Source organism: Coenobita brevimanus, chromosome 51 (assembly GCF_032717465.1).
Source record: "Coenobita brevimanus isolate Jiangsu-jjx chromosome 51, ASM3271746v2, whole genome shotgun sequence".
Classification (NCBI taxonomy): Eukaryota; Metazoa; Arthropoda; class Malacostraca; order Decapoda; family Coenobitidae; genus Coenobita; species Coenobita brevimanus.
The window spans coordinates 1,728,434-1,746,641 of NC_137004.1; the positions used below are offsets into that span (position 1 = coordinate 1,728,434).

At 42.0% G+C, this 18,208-nt stretch overlaps 1 protein-coding gene across 2 annotated transcripts in view; it reads right to left on the bottom strand.

Annotated features, from left to right (window-relative positions):
* Positions 1–18,208, bottom strand: part of Mettl3 (methyltransferase like 3) — a 74,624-nt gene that overhangs the window by 43,626 nt on the left and 12,790 nt on the right. For both annotated transcript variants that reach the window (XR_013897404.1, XM_080272752.1), the window contains exons 3-6: positions 14,565–14,692; positions 6,278–6,402; positions 730–856; positions 290–464 (exon numbers count right to left, since the gene is read on the bottom strand). Coding sequence is in view for 1 of the 2 variants with exons in the window: in XM_080272752.1 (XP_080128878.1) it covers positions 290–464; positions 730–856; positions 6,278–6,402; positions 14,565–14,692 (555 nt within the window). In the remaining variant the exon portion in view is untranslated. The remainder of the gene's footprint in view (positions 1–289; positions 465–729; positions 857–6,277; positions 6,403–14,564; positions 14,693–18,208) is intronic.

The following is an 18,208-nucleotide window of genomic DNA, read 5'->3' on the forward strand; positions in this document are numbered from 1 at the left end:
ACAGTGTCCTGGGTTACATTTGATCTGTTACTCAATGGAGAGAGAGAGAGAGAGAGAGAGAGAGAGAGAGAGAGAGAGAGAGAGATACTCATGGAAACTGTCCTGGGTTACATTTGATTCTTTACTCAGTGGAGAGAGAGAGAGAGAGAGAGAGAATGGGGTCCCCATCTGCCATGGCATTCATGGCATTTCCACCACACTGCATTACTAAAGATTTACAAAAAGCATGACTAGGAATATTTGTGACAACTGCTATTAATGTACTCTGAAGTTACTCCACTGACATTACCTACAAGTGTCCATGTGGAAGCACGTGTTGAGAAAAGAACAGTCACCCAGGGATTCATCCGTGTGCTTCTGGATGATTTTGCGAAAGTGAAGCCGGCCACACTGAGGGCTGCCCTTGGTGGCTCTCTCACACTCCTCCTTTGTACCATGTGGACAAAATTCTTGAACCTTGGCTCCTGATATTTAGGATATACAGTAATTCTGTTTGTCAGATGGAAAAATTAGTTTAAAGGCTATCTGTAATGCATAATACAATACTCATTACAAGCCTTAACATTCCAAATATTTGGGACTTTCATGACCATATGCCAACATACCCAGAAGAATATGCTCATTTTACTGTATTCATCTAAAAAGAGAAACAATATTACTGTTGTTCAAAATGTTGATGCAGCACCAATATTTACAAATTGTTTACTGATGAAAAGATATAACACAAACCTCCTTGAGATCGAAACCGCTGTGCAATGCTCTTTTCTTTGGCTGTAGGTTTACTCAACAATTCCATGATCTCTTCACCAACTTTCTTTGTTTCTCGTTCTCTTATACTCTGAGCTGACAACAAACTCTGTGGAGTGCATCCAGTGAATAAATAATTCTGGCAAAAAGTTTTAGCAATTTAATGCAATAAGACATATATACATATGAATTATTTCTACCAAAAAACAAGTAGTAAAGAGGAAAATACATAATAAACTGTCCATAGTATACGAGGAACTCCTATAATAAGAGTATTAAAAAATCTTCACTGAACACTTGCGGTGTGTAATTATTGCCTTAGGTGCCTCCCTATTACGCAAATTTGGAGACCATGTTTGTCAGCCACAGCCATAGCTCTGACTCGAACTCCTAGGTTTGCAGGAGTCATATAGGTTCTCCAAGTCAAGATGTTTTACATATGTACACTGATGGTTAGCTTGGTGCAATAAAAATAAATAAATAAATAAAATACAACAAATAAATAAATAAATAAAATATAACAAATAAATAAATAAATAAATGAGTAAACAAAAAGAGCGAGAAAGGTAAGTGAGAAGGGAAATGTAAAGAACAGTTGCTCAGGGAAGAGTGGTGACCGATGCTATGTCTTCATACGAAACAAAGGACTCATTATGGAGGCTGCAAGGGGCTGGAATAAAAAGAAGAAAAGGAAAAGAAGAAAAAAGAAGAAAACAAGATGAAAAGACGAAGAAATGGAGAAGATGAAAAAGAGAAGAAGAAGAATTCAACTGACCTGACCCACCCTTGGTCTCACTGGAAAAAAAAAAAAAAAAAAGTCCTGGGTGTTAATGTTTCTTTTTTATTCAATGTTATTTTTTGGTTTTTATATGTACAGTATCTGGTTACTCCCTGAACATGATTTCCTTAGATTCCTGTATCAATTGTTGGAACAGTGTGTGGTACCAGTGCAAAACATCTCAATATCTATTTTGAAGAGAGGTCGACGATGAGAATGGTTGCTGATACGAGGGCTGTAAGAGGACAACGTGGAGGTCTGTCAGATCATATGATTGTGGTATGCAAGATCAAGCTGAGAGGGGTGAGGTGGATCAGGAGAGAGAGGAGCAGTCAGGGAGAATGGAAGTTGAGAAGCTGAGGATAAAAGGAATGGCAGATGATTACAGGACCAAAGTAGAGGAGGAGTTAGAATCAGAGAACTGGAATGAAATGGATCTGGACAGCCTGTGGAATGCATACAGGGATTGCATAGTTAGGAATGCTGAAGTGGTGTGTGGTGAGGCAAGAGTATCAACAAAGAAGAACAGTATGGCATGGTGGGATGATGAGGTTAAGAGAATGGTGGAGGAAAAGAGAAAGAAGTGGCTAAAATGGTTACAGAATAGGGGTTCAGTTGAAATAAGAACTGAGGATACTGAGAGCAAGAAGCACGTAAAGAGACTAGTGAAGAGGAAAAAGGAGGAGGTAAATGATGATCTGGGAAGAAAAATGAATGCGAACTACTCTGAAAATAAGAAGCTTTCTGGAAAGAGGTGCGGAAATGTAGAACTGAAAGCGGAAAAAAATGTGATGGTGTGAAGGATGCAGGTGGTGAGATTATTAACCCATGGAGATGAAGTAAGGACCAGATGGAAAGAATATTTTGAATGCCTGATGAATGGAATAAAGAGATTGGTTTTGGGGGTGTGCAGAGAAGGAATGCAGTGCCAGGAGATGTGACACTCGCACAGGTGAAGAATGCTGTGAAGCAGCTGAAAAATGGGAAAGCAGCTGGGGTTGATGAGGTGTTTGCAGAGATGCTTAAGTGTGGTGGAAAGAGTGGAATGAAGTGCTTGTTGGAGATATGTAAGAAGGCATGGATGAGTGAAACTGTGCCTGCAGAGTGGAAAAAGGCTGTGATTGTACCCCTGTACAAAAATAAAGGTGAGTGAAGTGAGTGCAAGAATTATTGTGGCATAAGTTTACTGAGTGTGGTAGGGAAGGTATATGGAAGAATTATTATTGAGGAAGAAAGAGAGATATCAGAAGTCCTAGTGAGTGATGAACATGGTGGCTTTAGGAGTGGCAGAGGATGTCTGGATCAAGTATTTGCAGTGAGACAGATAGCAAAGAAGGCTTGTGAGAAGGACCATAAGGTGTTTATGGCATTCATGGCTCTGGGAAAAGCATACGACAAAGCAGACAGAGAAGGATTGTGGAAAGTTTTGCGCATGTACGGTGTAGATGGTAAGCTGCTAGGTGCTGTCAAGAGTTTTAATGATGGTAGCGAAGCATGTGTAAGGGTTAATGGGCATTTAAGTGAATGGTTCACGATCGGTGTGGCCGTGCAACAAGGTTGTGTGATGTCCCCATGGTTGTTCAATGTATATATGGATGGGGTGATGAGAGAAGTAAAAACACGAGTAATGAAGACAGGGAAGACTATCTATCTATCTATCTATTGCCAGACGCCTCAATCCCGTTTGGGGTGGCCACAAACAAATCGCCTCCAAGTCGCCCTGTCCCCCGCCATTTCACTGCCCTGCTCCCAACTCACACCCCCCTCTCTCATATACCTCTCCACCCCATCCCTCCATCTCATCCTCGGCCTCCCCCTCCCTCTTCCCCCCTCCACCTCACTCACATACACTCTCTTCGTCAGTCTTTCACCCTCCATCCTCTCCACATGGCCAAACCACCTCAGTGTGTTCCTCATAACGCTTCCTATCACATCCACATCAACACCACAACGCTCCTTTATATCCTCATTCGTCAGTCTGTCTCTCCATGTGACTCCACAGGATCCTCTTAAATAACTCATTTCCACTGCTCTCACTCTTGACTTGTGTCCTTCCAACAAGGTCCAGGCTTCGCTTCCGTACGTTAGAGTTGGTATCACAATACTATCATGTAGTAACTTTTTCACTTCCATGCTCACTTCCCTGTTTCTTATCACTGCTTTCAAAGAACCAGCAACCTTTCTTCCCTGCTGTACCCTTTCAAGCACTTCACCCTCCAAACCTCCATCCTTACTCATCACACTACCCAAGTACTTAAACGTACTCACATTTTCCAATTCCTCACCATCCAACCTCGCTGTACATTCACTGACTTCACCTCTCTCAAAGACCATCACTTTACTCTTCCCTACATTCACCTTTAGATTCCGTTTCTTACACACTCTCCCAAACTCATCCACCAAGACATTGGTAATTAATGGTGATGGATGGAATATCTCAAATTTGTTGTATGGTGATGATGCAGTACTGCTTGCAAGTACCGGACAGGAACTTGGTAAGCTAGTGCAGAGTTTTGTTGATGTCTGAGAGTGGCATGCCTTGAGAGTAAATGTAGAAAAGAGTAAAGTGATGGTTACTCAGAGAGAAGGTGACTCCCAGTGTGATGTTACAGTGAATGAAGAGAGGCTGGAATTGGTGAGAGAGTTCAAATACCTGGGTACAGTGATAGAAAAGAGAGGAAAATGTGCAAAAGAAGTTGAAAGTAGAGTGACACAAGGAAGAAAAGTATGAAGCAGAGGCTTGCGTGTTGCAGCGGCACGAGGCTTACATGAAGGAGTGTTAGTGCCAACTTCAAGATATGGATGTGAGACTATGGTGAGGCATGAAAATGAAAAGTCAAGAGTAAGAGCAGTGGAGATGGGACTGCTGAGGAATGTATGTGGAGTACAGAGGGTGGATAAGATACGATATAATGTGATTCATGAAAGGTGTGAAGTGAGGAAGTCGGTGGACACCAGAATCAGAGTGTACTGAGATGGTATGGTCATGTAGAGAGAATGGATAACAACAGAGTGGTGAAAAAGGTATATCTGAGCGAATCTGAAGGAGGGAGGAGGTGATGCAGGCCAAGGAGAAGGTGGAGAGATATGGTGGATGAGTGTGTGAGGAAGAGAGATTTGGATGTCAGTGAGGCTAGGGAACTGACAAGAGATCGAGCTGGCTGGATGAGTGTTGTGAGGAGAAGTGCATGATTAGCGATTTGGCACCCCTTTTTAAAGTGGCAGCATCCTGACTGACTCAATCGGATACGTTTATGTGAAGCTGGAGAACGTGGTGAATGTTTTTGACGTATACGATAAAGCCAGGATTCCGGGGGCTTGAATGATGAGTGAATGGAAGCATGGCCCATTGGACTGGGCAAACCTGGGCTGTCTGGACATTGCTACTCCTCACCTTGCCCTTGGGTGGGAAAGGAGGTCTGGATGATGATGATGATGATGACTTTGTTTCTGCCTCATCCCCTTATCTCTTAGGTATGTTTAAAGAATCCAATGATGAGCATTCCACTTAACCCCTCACTCATTATCATTATGACCCTATTTTCTACTTGAGACCAGGGTGAAATGGATCCAAAATTAGGAAAGGGAAAGCAATATATGTCAAAGTATTGACTGAAATGGGCTGGAAATATACATCATTCGAGGCTTCATAATTCTCAGCTCCATCTCATCAAGGAGGCACAAAAAATCTTTTCCTTTTTAATGTCCTCTACAGGTTATCTATAGGAAAGAGACATAATTTCTTGACTGTTAATTTAAATAGGTGTATAACTCTTCTAATGTTCACCTACACACAGACAAGTACTGTACTTCATCCACCAATTCAGTTCTTCATCAACTTATTTACTTTCTCAAGTTCTAGTCATCTTAATCACATAATCATTTATCATTTCCAGCAATATTCTGGTTTTCTATGCCTCCTATCACCTTAAGGCTTACTCATCCCTTCTAAATAATTCCTAAAATTTTGTGTTTCAATGTTCACTTCATGTAACGCTGCCTACTTCTTCCTTCACCTTTATCGTTCTTTTTCTGTGTCTACACATCTCTCCTCCAAAATCTCACCTTTGCTGCTTTTAATTACTCTTCTTTTCATTTCAGGTGGCTCTACACTAAGTGACAAGCCGAAAGGTATCCTGTATCCTAGAAAACCAATACAATGTTGGTAGTAACCATATAACCAAATAATGGGGTGATGTGATTATGGTGCCCTCGTTAACTGGATGGAGAGATGCAAAAATAGCATCCATCTAGGAACCAAATCTCTACATTCTTCCCCAAGCCTCCCTGTAGCAAGGCACTGTCTATCGCAAGGGAACATCAGTTCAATTCATAGTACAGTTCTGTAGGGCCGACTGTTTGCCTGCAGTTTATGGGTCTCCTCAGTCACAAGACCGGGGTTGCTTAACAACTAAAAACATATCTTCTATCAATTAAGATTTCACAGAGTTAATTTCCAGCATTTGTAAATTAACTGAGGCTTCTGGATTAGCTTGAAAACTTTAACTACCATAGGATGGGTACTGTCAAGGAGTTCTATTATTACAAGGCATTCTGTTTAATGAGTCTGGAATATGAAATGCTTATATTATATTCTCTAAACACAAATATCTGAGCATGCACAATTCAGTTTATTTTTTAAGCGGCAACACTAAAGGTAAAATTATAAAAAATTAAATTTAATGAAATAAACATGGCAGACTGATCACTATGAAGCAGGGCTGTGCAGATAAAATCATACTTATAACACACCATAACATCATCTTCTCTCCTGTCTTTCTTCTTCTCTTTTTCAGTTTTATCTTTCTCCTCACGTGGTATCTTTGCTGGAGGTTCATCTGGCGAAGAGGTCACAACCTCAGCAACTGGACTCTCCTCTGTAAATGTATAAGCCAATAATAAATAACTAGTTACTGTTAGGAGCTTGGGCAAAAGACATGGTTACAGTGACTGAACATACAATACAGTACAATACAGTACGGAGATGAGGATACAGGATCCAAGGAATAAAGATGGCACAGATAATCCATCATAATCACCAATCATCAATAACCACCATCATCATCAATCATCATCATCCAGACATTTCCCATCCCAAGGTGGGGTCCAGGGAGCCTGACAAAATGTGAAAGATAATAAACAAAGTTTAACCAACTGACTGTGTCACACTCCTATTCACTCACTGTTCAAGCCCCCAGAATCCTGGCTCCACTAGACAGGTAAAAAAAAAATAATTCCATGCACAGCTTCATACTCACCTATCATAGTGTCAATACAACAACTGTCAAGTTAAAACAGGATGCTAAACACTGGTCTACACTCCTCCACACAAAATTCATCCATCCAACTCAACTGGTTGTCAGCTTCCTAGCCCCGTTAGCTCCCATATCTCTCTTTGTCGCATACACTCAATAACCATATCTATCCACCTTCTTCTAGGCTCTCCAAGTCTCCTCTCATCTTCAAATTTGCTCATATATACTCACATCCATTCCATCCATATGTCTATACCATCTAAGCATACTCTTTTCAACTCTGGTGTCCACAGACTTCCTTACTCTGCACCTTTCATGAGTCACTTTACTCCCTATTCTATCCACTCTCTGCATTCCACACACATTCCTTGCCAGTCCCATATCCACTGCTCTTACTCTTGATTTTCATTTTCATGCTGTACCATAGCCTCACACCCATATATCAGAGTAAGCAGTGATACTTTGTGCAAGCCTCTCACAGTTGCCACACTCAGACCTCAGCTTCTTATCAAAGCCTTCATAGCATCAGCCGCTTCTCTCCCCTGTGCCACTCTACTTTCCACTTCTTTTGCACACTTACCTCTCTTTTCTATCACTGCACCTAGGTACGTAAACTCTCTCACCAATTCAAGTCTCTCTCCATTTACCATAACGTCACACTGAGAATAATCTTCTCTCTCAACAACCATTACTTTTTCTTACTTACACTTGCCTTCAAGGCATCGTGCTCACACACACTGGCAAAAACTCAACACCAGTCTACCAAGCTCTTGTCCAAATCCTTATTTGCATACAGCACTGTATCATCTGCATACACTAGATTTGAGATCCTCCATTCTTCCCTGTTCATTACCAATGCCACCCCTCTCTTCACTACTTGTGTTTTTACCTCTCTCATAACACCATCCAATCATTTCGTTTCGTTTTTGAAGGCTCCAACATGCATGTGTGCGTCGGCTTTGGTCACCTAATGGTGACTCTCCATGCTGCTCGATCTCTGGCAGCTTCCCTATTTAGTCCTTTATCCCTGAGGTCACACTCATTGACCTCGTCCCAGGTCTTTTTTGGTCTACCTCTTGCTACTCTACCCCTAACATTAACACTACTCACTTTCTGCACCCAATAATCATCCCCCATCCTCTCCAGATGCCCAAACCATCTCAATCTACCCCTCCTCATCACGACACCAATACACTCCAGTCCCATCCTACCTCTCAACTTTTCCATTGTAAAACTAGCTTCCTCAGGCCTCGCACTCTGGGACACACTGCAATCCACCTAATCATTGCCATTTCTGTACACTTGAGCCTGCAAATATCCTCTTCCTTTACTGCCCAGGTCTCACAACCATACAGCATTACACTCCTAATGCATGCCGCAGACAAAAATCCCTTAGCATGGAGGGAGAGCCCTCTCAATGTTGGGATAGGCAACAGCTCCCTGAACTTCTTCCAACCACTCCTCACTCTAGCCACAGAGCTAGCTTCAGCCCCACCTGCAGCACATAACATGTCTCCCAAGTAACAAAACTTCCACACACTCAAGAGGCTCACCAGCAAGTTCAATCCTTTCATGCCTGACAATCTCCACGTGCGCTCCCCGACACACCACACACATGAAATCAGCATTATCTTGCAGTCTACCTCTAATACCACTACATCTCTTATGTACCCACTTATCACAAACACTGTACAAGATGGAATTACTTCCCAAGCCCTTGTGGCAAATCGTACATGGCCACTCCCCCTCTTCCCTGACAGTACTGTCCCTAGCCCTAGATACCATCACTTATGTTTTATCTGCTTTTTTTCCTAAGCCTTTGTGTCCCATACCATCTTATCATTTCCTAAATCTATTCTCTGCCTCTCATTCATTCTCTGCAGTCAACACCATATCATTAGTATACAACATCTCCCACGGAAGTCTATTTCTGAAGTCACATGAATGGGCTTCAAGTATCATAATAAACAACGAGGGGCTCAAGACTGACCCCTGATGTACACAAACATTCACGGAAAACTCCTCACTCAAAACTCCATTCACCCTCATGTGGGTGCGAGCACCCACATACATGGCCATAACCATCCTGACCAGCCACTCCTCGATCCCAAGCTTTCTCATTGCCCACTTCACCACCTCTCAAGGGACTCTGCCAAAGGCCTTCTCCAAATCAACAAAAACAAAGCAGAGTTCCCTTTTCTTTCCTATATATTTTTCCTGAAGTTGTCGAACAATGAGTAAGGCAGCAGTGGTCCCTCTGCCTGGAACAAACCCAAAATGCATCTCATCAATATTTGCTATTTCTTTCATCCAACAGTGTATACATACATACATACATAATATATATATATATATATATATATACAGAACAACCACTCGAACATCACAAAACCTTGTCTCATGCCAACACTGATCCTGAACCATTCACTTAGATGCCCACCTACCTTTAAGCATCCTTCACTACCTTTGGAAAAGATCTTAACAGCACACAACAACCTACCATCTACACCAAACAAATACAAACAAACTTTAAACCTTTATAACTCTGCACAGAATAAAGATAGAGCGAAAAGTAAGATACCATTAGAAAGTAATAACCTTCAGCTTTGCACTGATGTAGGTTTCATGATTTCGTTGCCTATCACTGGACGGGCAGTGCCATTAGAAGTGAGCGATCTAAAATCACTATTTTTCGCCCAACACACCATTACCAAATAACAACCACACTCTGATAATAATACTATAGACATATATGAACACTGCACATATGATAAACACCCACTCTGTATTCACTGAGGCAGGTAAAAGGCACTGTAATTGCCCGAACTTCACTGCCACATCATTGTCACTCACAAAGCTGGACAGATACTGATGCGTGTTTGGGCAGGGGTGGGGGGGGGAGGCCGGGGGGTGGGAGGTGGGGGCCCGGGGGGTGGGAGGAGGGAGGTGGGGGTCGGCTGGAGTGAAAGAACTTAATAGCTACTCTCCCTTGAAACAATTGGCGCGTGGAAAAAATGCGCGGTATTCAAAATTTTCACAAACATTCCAGAATGACACCCGTGGTTTGGTCCAGTTTTCGCAATGTCATTCTGGAATGACAACCGCGGTTAAGGGGTTAAGGGAAAACGTCCATTAAAACGAGTATAATTCCGTTCAGGACATTCCAAATACAATAATGCATTTCTGGGGGTATTAATTATGGGTTCATACAGTTGCGTGTAGCACCGAGAGGTAGCATATTTTGCTAGGTTTGGGTTGCCTTAAAGGATTTAGTAAAAAGTACCTCGAAATGCTGGAAAATTTTCCCTTATATTGAGCCTTGGTTACAGAACTTTATTTAATGGAAAATCTGAGATAGTGGAATAGGGATTGGCTGAATTAGTTCATTAAATCAAGCATCTACTGTACCTCCAAACTAGTGACCCCACATCACTTGCCCAAACAACAAGAGAGAAATTGGACAAAATTCACTAAAGAAACAGAACACTTCAGCATACTAAACAACATTCATCGTCAACACTAACAGGCACATTACAAAATAAAACATCATGCTGTATTTCACGCAAACAAACTCCACATTCCATTAGGCAACAGAAGACACTACAACCTGAACTTTACACCAGAGATTGCTTACCTTATAAATCTCTCACAGACACACAACACCATCACAAGGCTCCAGCAATTAAATCACCATATTGACAACTAAACTGGTACAAAGAAAACACAAAACTGGAAACTTTAGCAACAACATTGAGCCACTCCACAGACCCCTCTTGGCTCTGTAAATCACTTGATTATATCATGGTCACAAAAATGCACCTCCAAGACCCAGGCCACCATCCAATACATCCCATTTTACAAAGAACAAGCAGAGATACTTGCCAGTCAGTGCGTGCAAACATAAGTCACCTTACACTAACACAAGCTATGTCTTTTACCTTACACTAACACAAGCTATGTCTGAAAACAATCTTCTCTGCAGAGGCAGTCCTTTCCACTTGACCACAACCCCCCTTCCTTCTAAAAGACACATAAAATTATCAAGAAAAAAAAGAATTCTACACACACAGGGCTGATCCAACATCAGCAACCTAAGCCTGAAAAATTTAAGACCACATAGAATTCAGGCCCTCACAAACATCTGGAACTAACCATAAGCACACTGTAGCATTCCAATCATAACACTCATTGTATTACATAAACAAGGACCCAACACACCCTTCTTCATACTGACCCCTAACACTATTTAGCACACTATCCACGGTAAATGTATGTCTAATTTGCAACTACCGTTAGTCATACCTTTATGTTCCTCCTGCTCCCTCACAATATAGGTTTAGAGCACTACACTCCACAAGCACCTGAACCTACAAGTGTCTGACAGTATCAACTCTAGAGACTCACATAACATACAATTATTACAAAACTAGACATTAGTAATGTCTATGATGCCAACCCCAAGGCAAACTAATCACCAAAATGTACAACACACAATGGAGAGCGATTCTCAGTGTGTGCTTGCCAACTACAGCTGCACCTCTTACACAGCTAGTGTCTACCTGGCAGACAGTGCATGGGGACTGCGTAAGTGGTCCCCTGCAACAAATTACAATAGAGTCTCCAACCAGACCCCAGGTTGCCTACTACAAACCATCTGTGACCCCAACTAGACTACTAATATGCAAAGTTACTGACGAGAGGTAAAGCAATCATACGACAGTGACATTAAAAATGCTTACGAAAGATAAAAAAAGTGAGAAAAATCTCACAAAAGACTGGCTTCCACTTGCCTCCTAAACATCTTTGTGATACAACAACACCTCTATAGGGGTCATAGGCGCTAGTCTCAAACCCCTCCAATTCTTGACAGAATCCTATAAATGCCTGACAAAGGTCAAGAGGGCAGCCATGATGCCAGCCTAAACATCACTCTGTGGGTAGTTTGAGAGTAGTGTACCCTGCTGAACTTTGCCACTGCCTATGGGCACCATGTACACAGTACCTATGCATGCAAGGTCCACATAAATGAATACAGAATACAGTTGTACTTATCTGGTAGACAAGAACATATTATGCTATAGGGCAAGTAATAAAGAACATGATACTTTCCAGAGGAGTTTCATATGGTTTCATTCTTTCACACACACTTCAGTCTATTTGTACATGATATTCTTACACCTCAACTGCTCACAAACTTTGCCTCTCATGCAGGTAACATTACCAATACCACACACCACACAGCAGACACATCCTGTATACTGCAACAAGACCACAACAGCACACTTCAGGCACGGGTTGAGGACAATAGGCCCCCTAACATATTAAACAATGTACCTATGCCATAAACCTCTTTAACTAAGATCACTGGAGTTACATGTGACACTGGACTCACCTTGATGGAACACACAGAAGACATCATGAGGTGGTGTACCCCCAAACTCAAAGCACTTGGGGCAATAATGGGGAAAGACTCTGGGCAACAAAAAGAAACACTCTTCCTACCCTAAAACTATAAATCAGATCAGTGATGTCCTATGCCTCATCAGCACAGACTTCCATCCTATCTAAAAACCAGCACAACACCGTGCAAACCATACAGAACAACTCCTTATGCAACAATGCTGCACCACTCCCACTCTCACAGTTCATTTACACTTTCAAAATAGTTTTCCCTATTAGAGACCATCTTGACATGTGAGGCACATAATTCTAAGCAGCTGGATGCACTAACACATAACATCCCTATCATTATATGATAAAACCACATAATACAATTAGGCACATAAAACAATCACCAGTTCACCAAACTAACACTGCCAGACCCCATTCAACAACATACAGTACTACCTCCACACAATCCAGCACTAGCAATGAAGAAACACCTAGTCTACTTACAGTGATCCCTTGGGTTATCGCTCATAATTGGTATCGTGCCTAGTAGGCTATATGATAATAAAACCATGCGATACCGAAAGCACAGAACCTATGAGACTTCATCGGCTATTGAGCATAATTGGTATCGCTCCTAGTGTATGATAATGAAACTGCGATACCAAAGGCACAGAACCTGCAAGACTTATCCTAATTGGTACTGGGTATCCCACTTGTAAACCCAAATTTTCCCAACACTTTAGACTCACTACATACATACATAATGTTATGGTGAGTATCAGAAATGCACACAGGCATGGTTAATAGAAAATGATGAAAAAGGACACAATATGGAAGAAACACATACCACATAGAGACCAGAAATGGGTTTGAGGTAAGGAGTTCTGAAACTAGGAGGTGGAGAGTTAGTGGTCTCCACCATCTGGGATTAACTCCTTGCATAGGGACTCGTCCTTTAATCACTCAAAGAACACCTAATACCACATATTTTCCACCATCGTTGTCGGCAGAACCCAACCCAGGTGCGCGATGATGATTACTTTTTTTTTTATGTGTGATAATGGCAGGAGAGCAGATTTTCATCTTGCAATGATAATGAAAACCACTATAACCAAGTATGTGATAAGCATGTGATCACTGTATTTGTTACATATGCAGGGCCATACAACTCAATCAGTATACAACAATACAGTAAAACTCTCCCCTTCTGACATCCACCCGTTAGAGAGATCCTTAACACTCAAACATCGGGCTATTTATACCGCGCACCACGGCATGCTATTTCTCCTTGCACAGGAATTCTTCCAAAAACAGCTTGTTTTCAAACCTTAATATCTCGGAAACTATATCAGTTAGGGAAACAATTTAAAGACCATATTACTCATCAACTCTTCTCCCTGTGAAAAAAAAGTACCTCCAAGTCTGTGGTCATCATGTCGATGAGCAAGGATGTGATGAAGAGGACTCATTGGTAGCACGACAGGTAGGATGTGTTCGCGCATGTGCATGAAGCCCCAACTATGGCTTTGCTCTCAACGTGATAACTTCTCACACTGGCATCCAAGGCATGCCCTATGGCACTATTGCTGAGCCCTTTCATAGTATTTTTGGAACGAGGCTCTGGCAGGGATGGATGAGGCAAAAGTCAACATGAAGCAGGAACGGCATAGGACGAGAAGGTTAAGAAAACATCGTCTTACACCTGGCAGAGTTAGAGAGGCAACTGAGCTGTGGTTGGTTTGGCTGGCTGGACTCTCTCCCTAGCTTTTGGTGATGAGACAGAGTGGCAGCCGCTTCAAACAATGGCACAAAAACACTTGCAACTACAGCTGTCACCCAGCGTCCCTGACCAACAAACTTTGCGTTGGATATAACTGTCATCCAGCGCCTAGGGGTTAAATACAGCTGACTGAGTCCAGCCCTCCTTAGTTACCAGCACAGATCTGGGTTGTGTGGAATCACAAATGACACTGACCTTGCTTGCAGAAGAGGTCCAAGCAACATACTGCATCTCAGTGCTGCACCACACAACCCATGCCACACTGACAGACACATCAGCAGTATAGGGAACCTATGGGATGGCTCCATAGGGCAGTTGCTTACATGTGGTTGATGGGTCTACTAGGCTAAACGGAAGGGAGTTGAGCAACAACAACTTCAAAAATGAACAGTACTGTACATGAAAACCTGACACATATGCTCCTTAACTACTTCACTGAAGACAGCATGGATAAAATAAAACTATATCCTCTGTTTTAAATGATTCAGTAAAATCAGACCATCTAGAGTAAACAACAGATAAGGAAAGCACTATACTGTACATGTAAAAGCTTAGTTACAGCAAAGAATCAACATACCGTGCAGTATGTGTGAAAGCATTAGCTATACTGTACCTTGTTTGGCAGAAATTGGCTGTAGTTTCCTTTCCCTATGTTCCGCTCCAAGGACAGCTGTAACTCTACTGTGCTGGACAGCAGTCACTGTGATGGTTGTATGACCTTCAACACCCTCCTGCGTTATACTGCAATGACAGTGAAATGCTGTATTGCTAAAGATCACATAGAGATACTTTGCCACATGACTACAGTACACTGACAAGTAGTCTCTAAAAATGTAGGCACAGGTACTGTACAAATAAGTTAGGTATAGGTTGTAGGTGGGTAAAGGTAGGGTCTGGGTATGGCAGGGGAACAGTGTTCATTACCTGGATGTTGCCACTATCCGGACATGACTTTGGCTCTATTATATCTGGATAAATGAGAGATTATTGTACTTTCGACAATCGTTGTCTATCCACCCTGTCATATGCTTTCTCCAGATCCATGAAGGCCACATAGAACTTCTTTCCCTTTTCCAAAAACTTTTCCACAAAAGACCTATGAATGAATATCTGATCTACAGAACCTCTTCCCTTCCTGAAACCTCCCTGTTCTTCTCCACCTACTTCCTGTTATTTTTCTAACTCTGTCAATAACTATCCTACCATATACTTTTCCTATTACACTAAGAAAACATATACCTCTATGATTATCACTCACTTCTTCTTCCCCTTTTCCTTTGTACAGGGGAATAATTACACCTGACTTCCAAACCTCCAGGACTACCTTCCTCCCAGGCCAATCTGCACATCTTCCACATCCATTCTACTACTATCCCCCATGCTTCAGCGTTTCACCACACACTCCATCAATTCCTGGGGCTTTCCCCATTTAGACTTTCTTCATTGCATCCACAACTTCCATGCTACTGATTTCTTCCCCTCTTCTCACATCCCTCCTTCTCCCAGCCATTCCCTAGCCACTTATACTCGCATTACTTTCATTCTCTATGTTCAACAATTCCTTAAAGTGTTCTCTCCATTTGCTCACTTTTTCTCCTTTCTTCACTAGCAATGTACCATTTATATTTTTCACTCCCCAACTAACTTCTTTATGACCCTGTCTAACTCTCTTTACCTCTTTCCAGAACATTTTCTTACATTCACTCCACTTTACATTCAAATTCCTTTCAAGTTCCTCATCCATTCTCTTCTTATAAATCTTTTCACCTCTCTCTTCCTCTCTACATATAACTCTCTCTTCCATCTCACAACTTCCTCCATGTCCCTGTTTCTCATCCATTCACTAGGTAATTTCTTCTTCTGTGCCACAGTCTGTTCCACCTCTTCATTCCGCTCTGTTGTTCCTTGTACCCCCTTTTGTCTTCTCTTCATCCCACACATCACTTCACATGCTACACAGATTTCTTCTGTGAATATCTTGCACACACCTTCCATGTCCCCCATCTGCTCCAATCCATATTTATCCAATCGCTCTCCACTTTTGCTTTATATTCTGCCTTTTTTCCTTCCTCTTGCAACCTTTCTACCCTCCTAGTATGGACTACTTCTTTCTGTCCTTCCTTTCTTCTATTCCTCTATTTCATTTGAGCTTTGACTTTCACCACCACCAAGTGGTGATAAGAAAGTCCACTTGCTCAACCTTTATATGTTCTTGCATCCATTATACACCTTCTTATTCTATCGTCCACACACACACATTACCAATCATTGCCTTCCATTCATTCAGTTCACCACCCACCCTTCTCACCACTCGCCACGTATACCTATGGATCATTTTGTGTCTAATGAGGGTATTACCTATCACCAACCCCCTCCCAGCACAAATATCCATTAGAGCATTGCCATTCTCATATACATTTGCAAGCACACCCCCCTGTCCAACTACTCCATCCACCTTCACAGTCCCTACTTTTCCATTAATATCTCCAATCAAAAAAATATTATTATTCCTCTCAAACTTTCCATGCAAGCTTCCACATTTGTCCATAACTCTTCTTTCACTCTACTTGCATCATCTTGCATCAACACATACACACACAATCGCCCACATTTGTAGTCCAACTTTCAATCTCACCCACACAATCCTTGAGTGAAGCAATTCAAACTCTCTTATATTCTCCTTGCATCTCTTGCACACAACAATAAACACTCCTTCTTTTGCCCTCTCATTCTCACCCACTCCCTTGTATATTACCATTCGTACTCCCATTCTCTCACACTCTCACCTCCCATTTAGTCTCAGTTATTCCAAATACATCCACTTATGTATCCTCAAGCATCAGGACAATCTCTCTCTCTTTCCCTTATCATTCGCACCCTTTACATTCCATGTTGCAATCCATACAATGTCCTCTGTTCAGTAACTAGTCATCACCTGTTGGTCAGTTCTAGTCCAAGGCTTCTTGTTGGTATTTTTAGTTAGCTGTTTTCTGGGGAGGGACACTAACCCTCTGCCATCCCACTTGTTGTCACATCAGCATGGGTTGGTTGGTTAAAAGGTTACCACCCAGCAATGTTAATGATTTCCTAATTTACAGAAAATCATTTGGCTTGTCACTCGGTGCAGAGCTACCCTAAACCACAGTACCGCTACACTAAGTACAATTTATCATTATACTACAATAAAAAAAAAAAAAAAGAATGAAACAGAAAGCAAAATCAACAATTTACCATCTTTTAACTTAACCAGTAACCACAAATTTTCATGTGACATGCAATAGTTAATCATCATCATCATCATCATCCGGACCTCCTTTCCCAGCATTGGGCAGGGTGAGAAGCAGCAACATTGTGACAGCCCAAGTGTGCCCAATCCAGTGGGCCACACTTCCATTCACTCATCATTCAAGCCCCCGGAATCCTGGATCTATCTGATATGCCAAAAACTTTCACCACATTCTGTAGCTTCACATAAACGTATCCGACAGAGTCAATCCAGAGCTGTCACATTAAAAACAGGTGCCAAATCCCTGATCATACATTTCTTCTCACAACATTCATCCGGCCAGCTTGACCTCTTGTGAGTCCCCTAGTCTCACCGACTTCCATACCTCTCTTCCTCACACACTCATGCACCACATCCCTCCATCTTCTCCTTGGCATACCTCGGCTCCTTTCTCCTTCAAATATGCTCAGATATACCTTTTACACCACTCAATTGTTATCCATTCTCTCCACATGACCATACCATCTCAGTACACTCTCTTCGATTCTGGTGTCCACAGACTTCCTCACTCCGTATCTTTCACGAATCACATTACAGTACTTCATATCCTATCCACTCTCTGCAATCCACATACATTCCTCAGCAGTCCCATCTCCACTGCTCTCACTCCCGAATTTTCATGCCACACCACTGTCTCACATCCATATGTTAAAGGTGGCACTAACACTCCTTAATGCAAGCCTTGTGCAGCTGCAACACTCAGGCCTCTGTTTCTTATCGAGGCCTTCATTGCATCAGCTACTTTCCTTCCTTCTGTCCCTCTAGTTTCTACTTCTTTTGCACATATTCCTCTCTTGTCTATCACTATACCCAGGTATTTGAACTCTCTCATCAATTCTAGTCTCTCTCCATTCATTGTAACATCACACTGGGAGTCGCCTTCTCTCTCGATTACCATCATTTAACTCTTTTCTACATTTACTCTCAAGGCATGACACTCACAGACATCAGCAAAACTCTGCACTAAACTA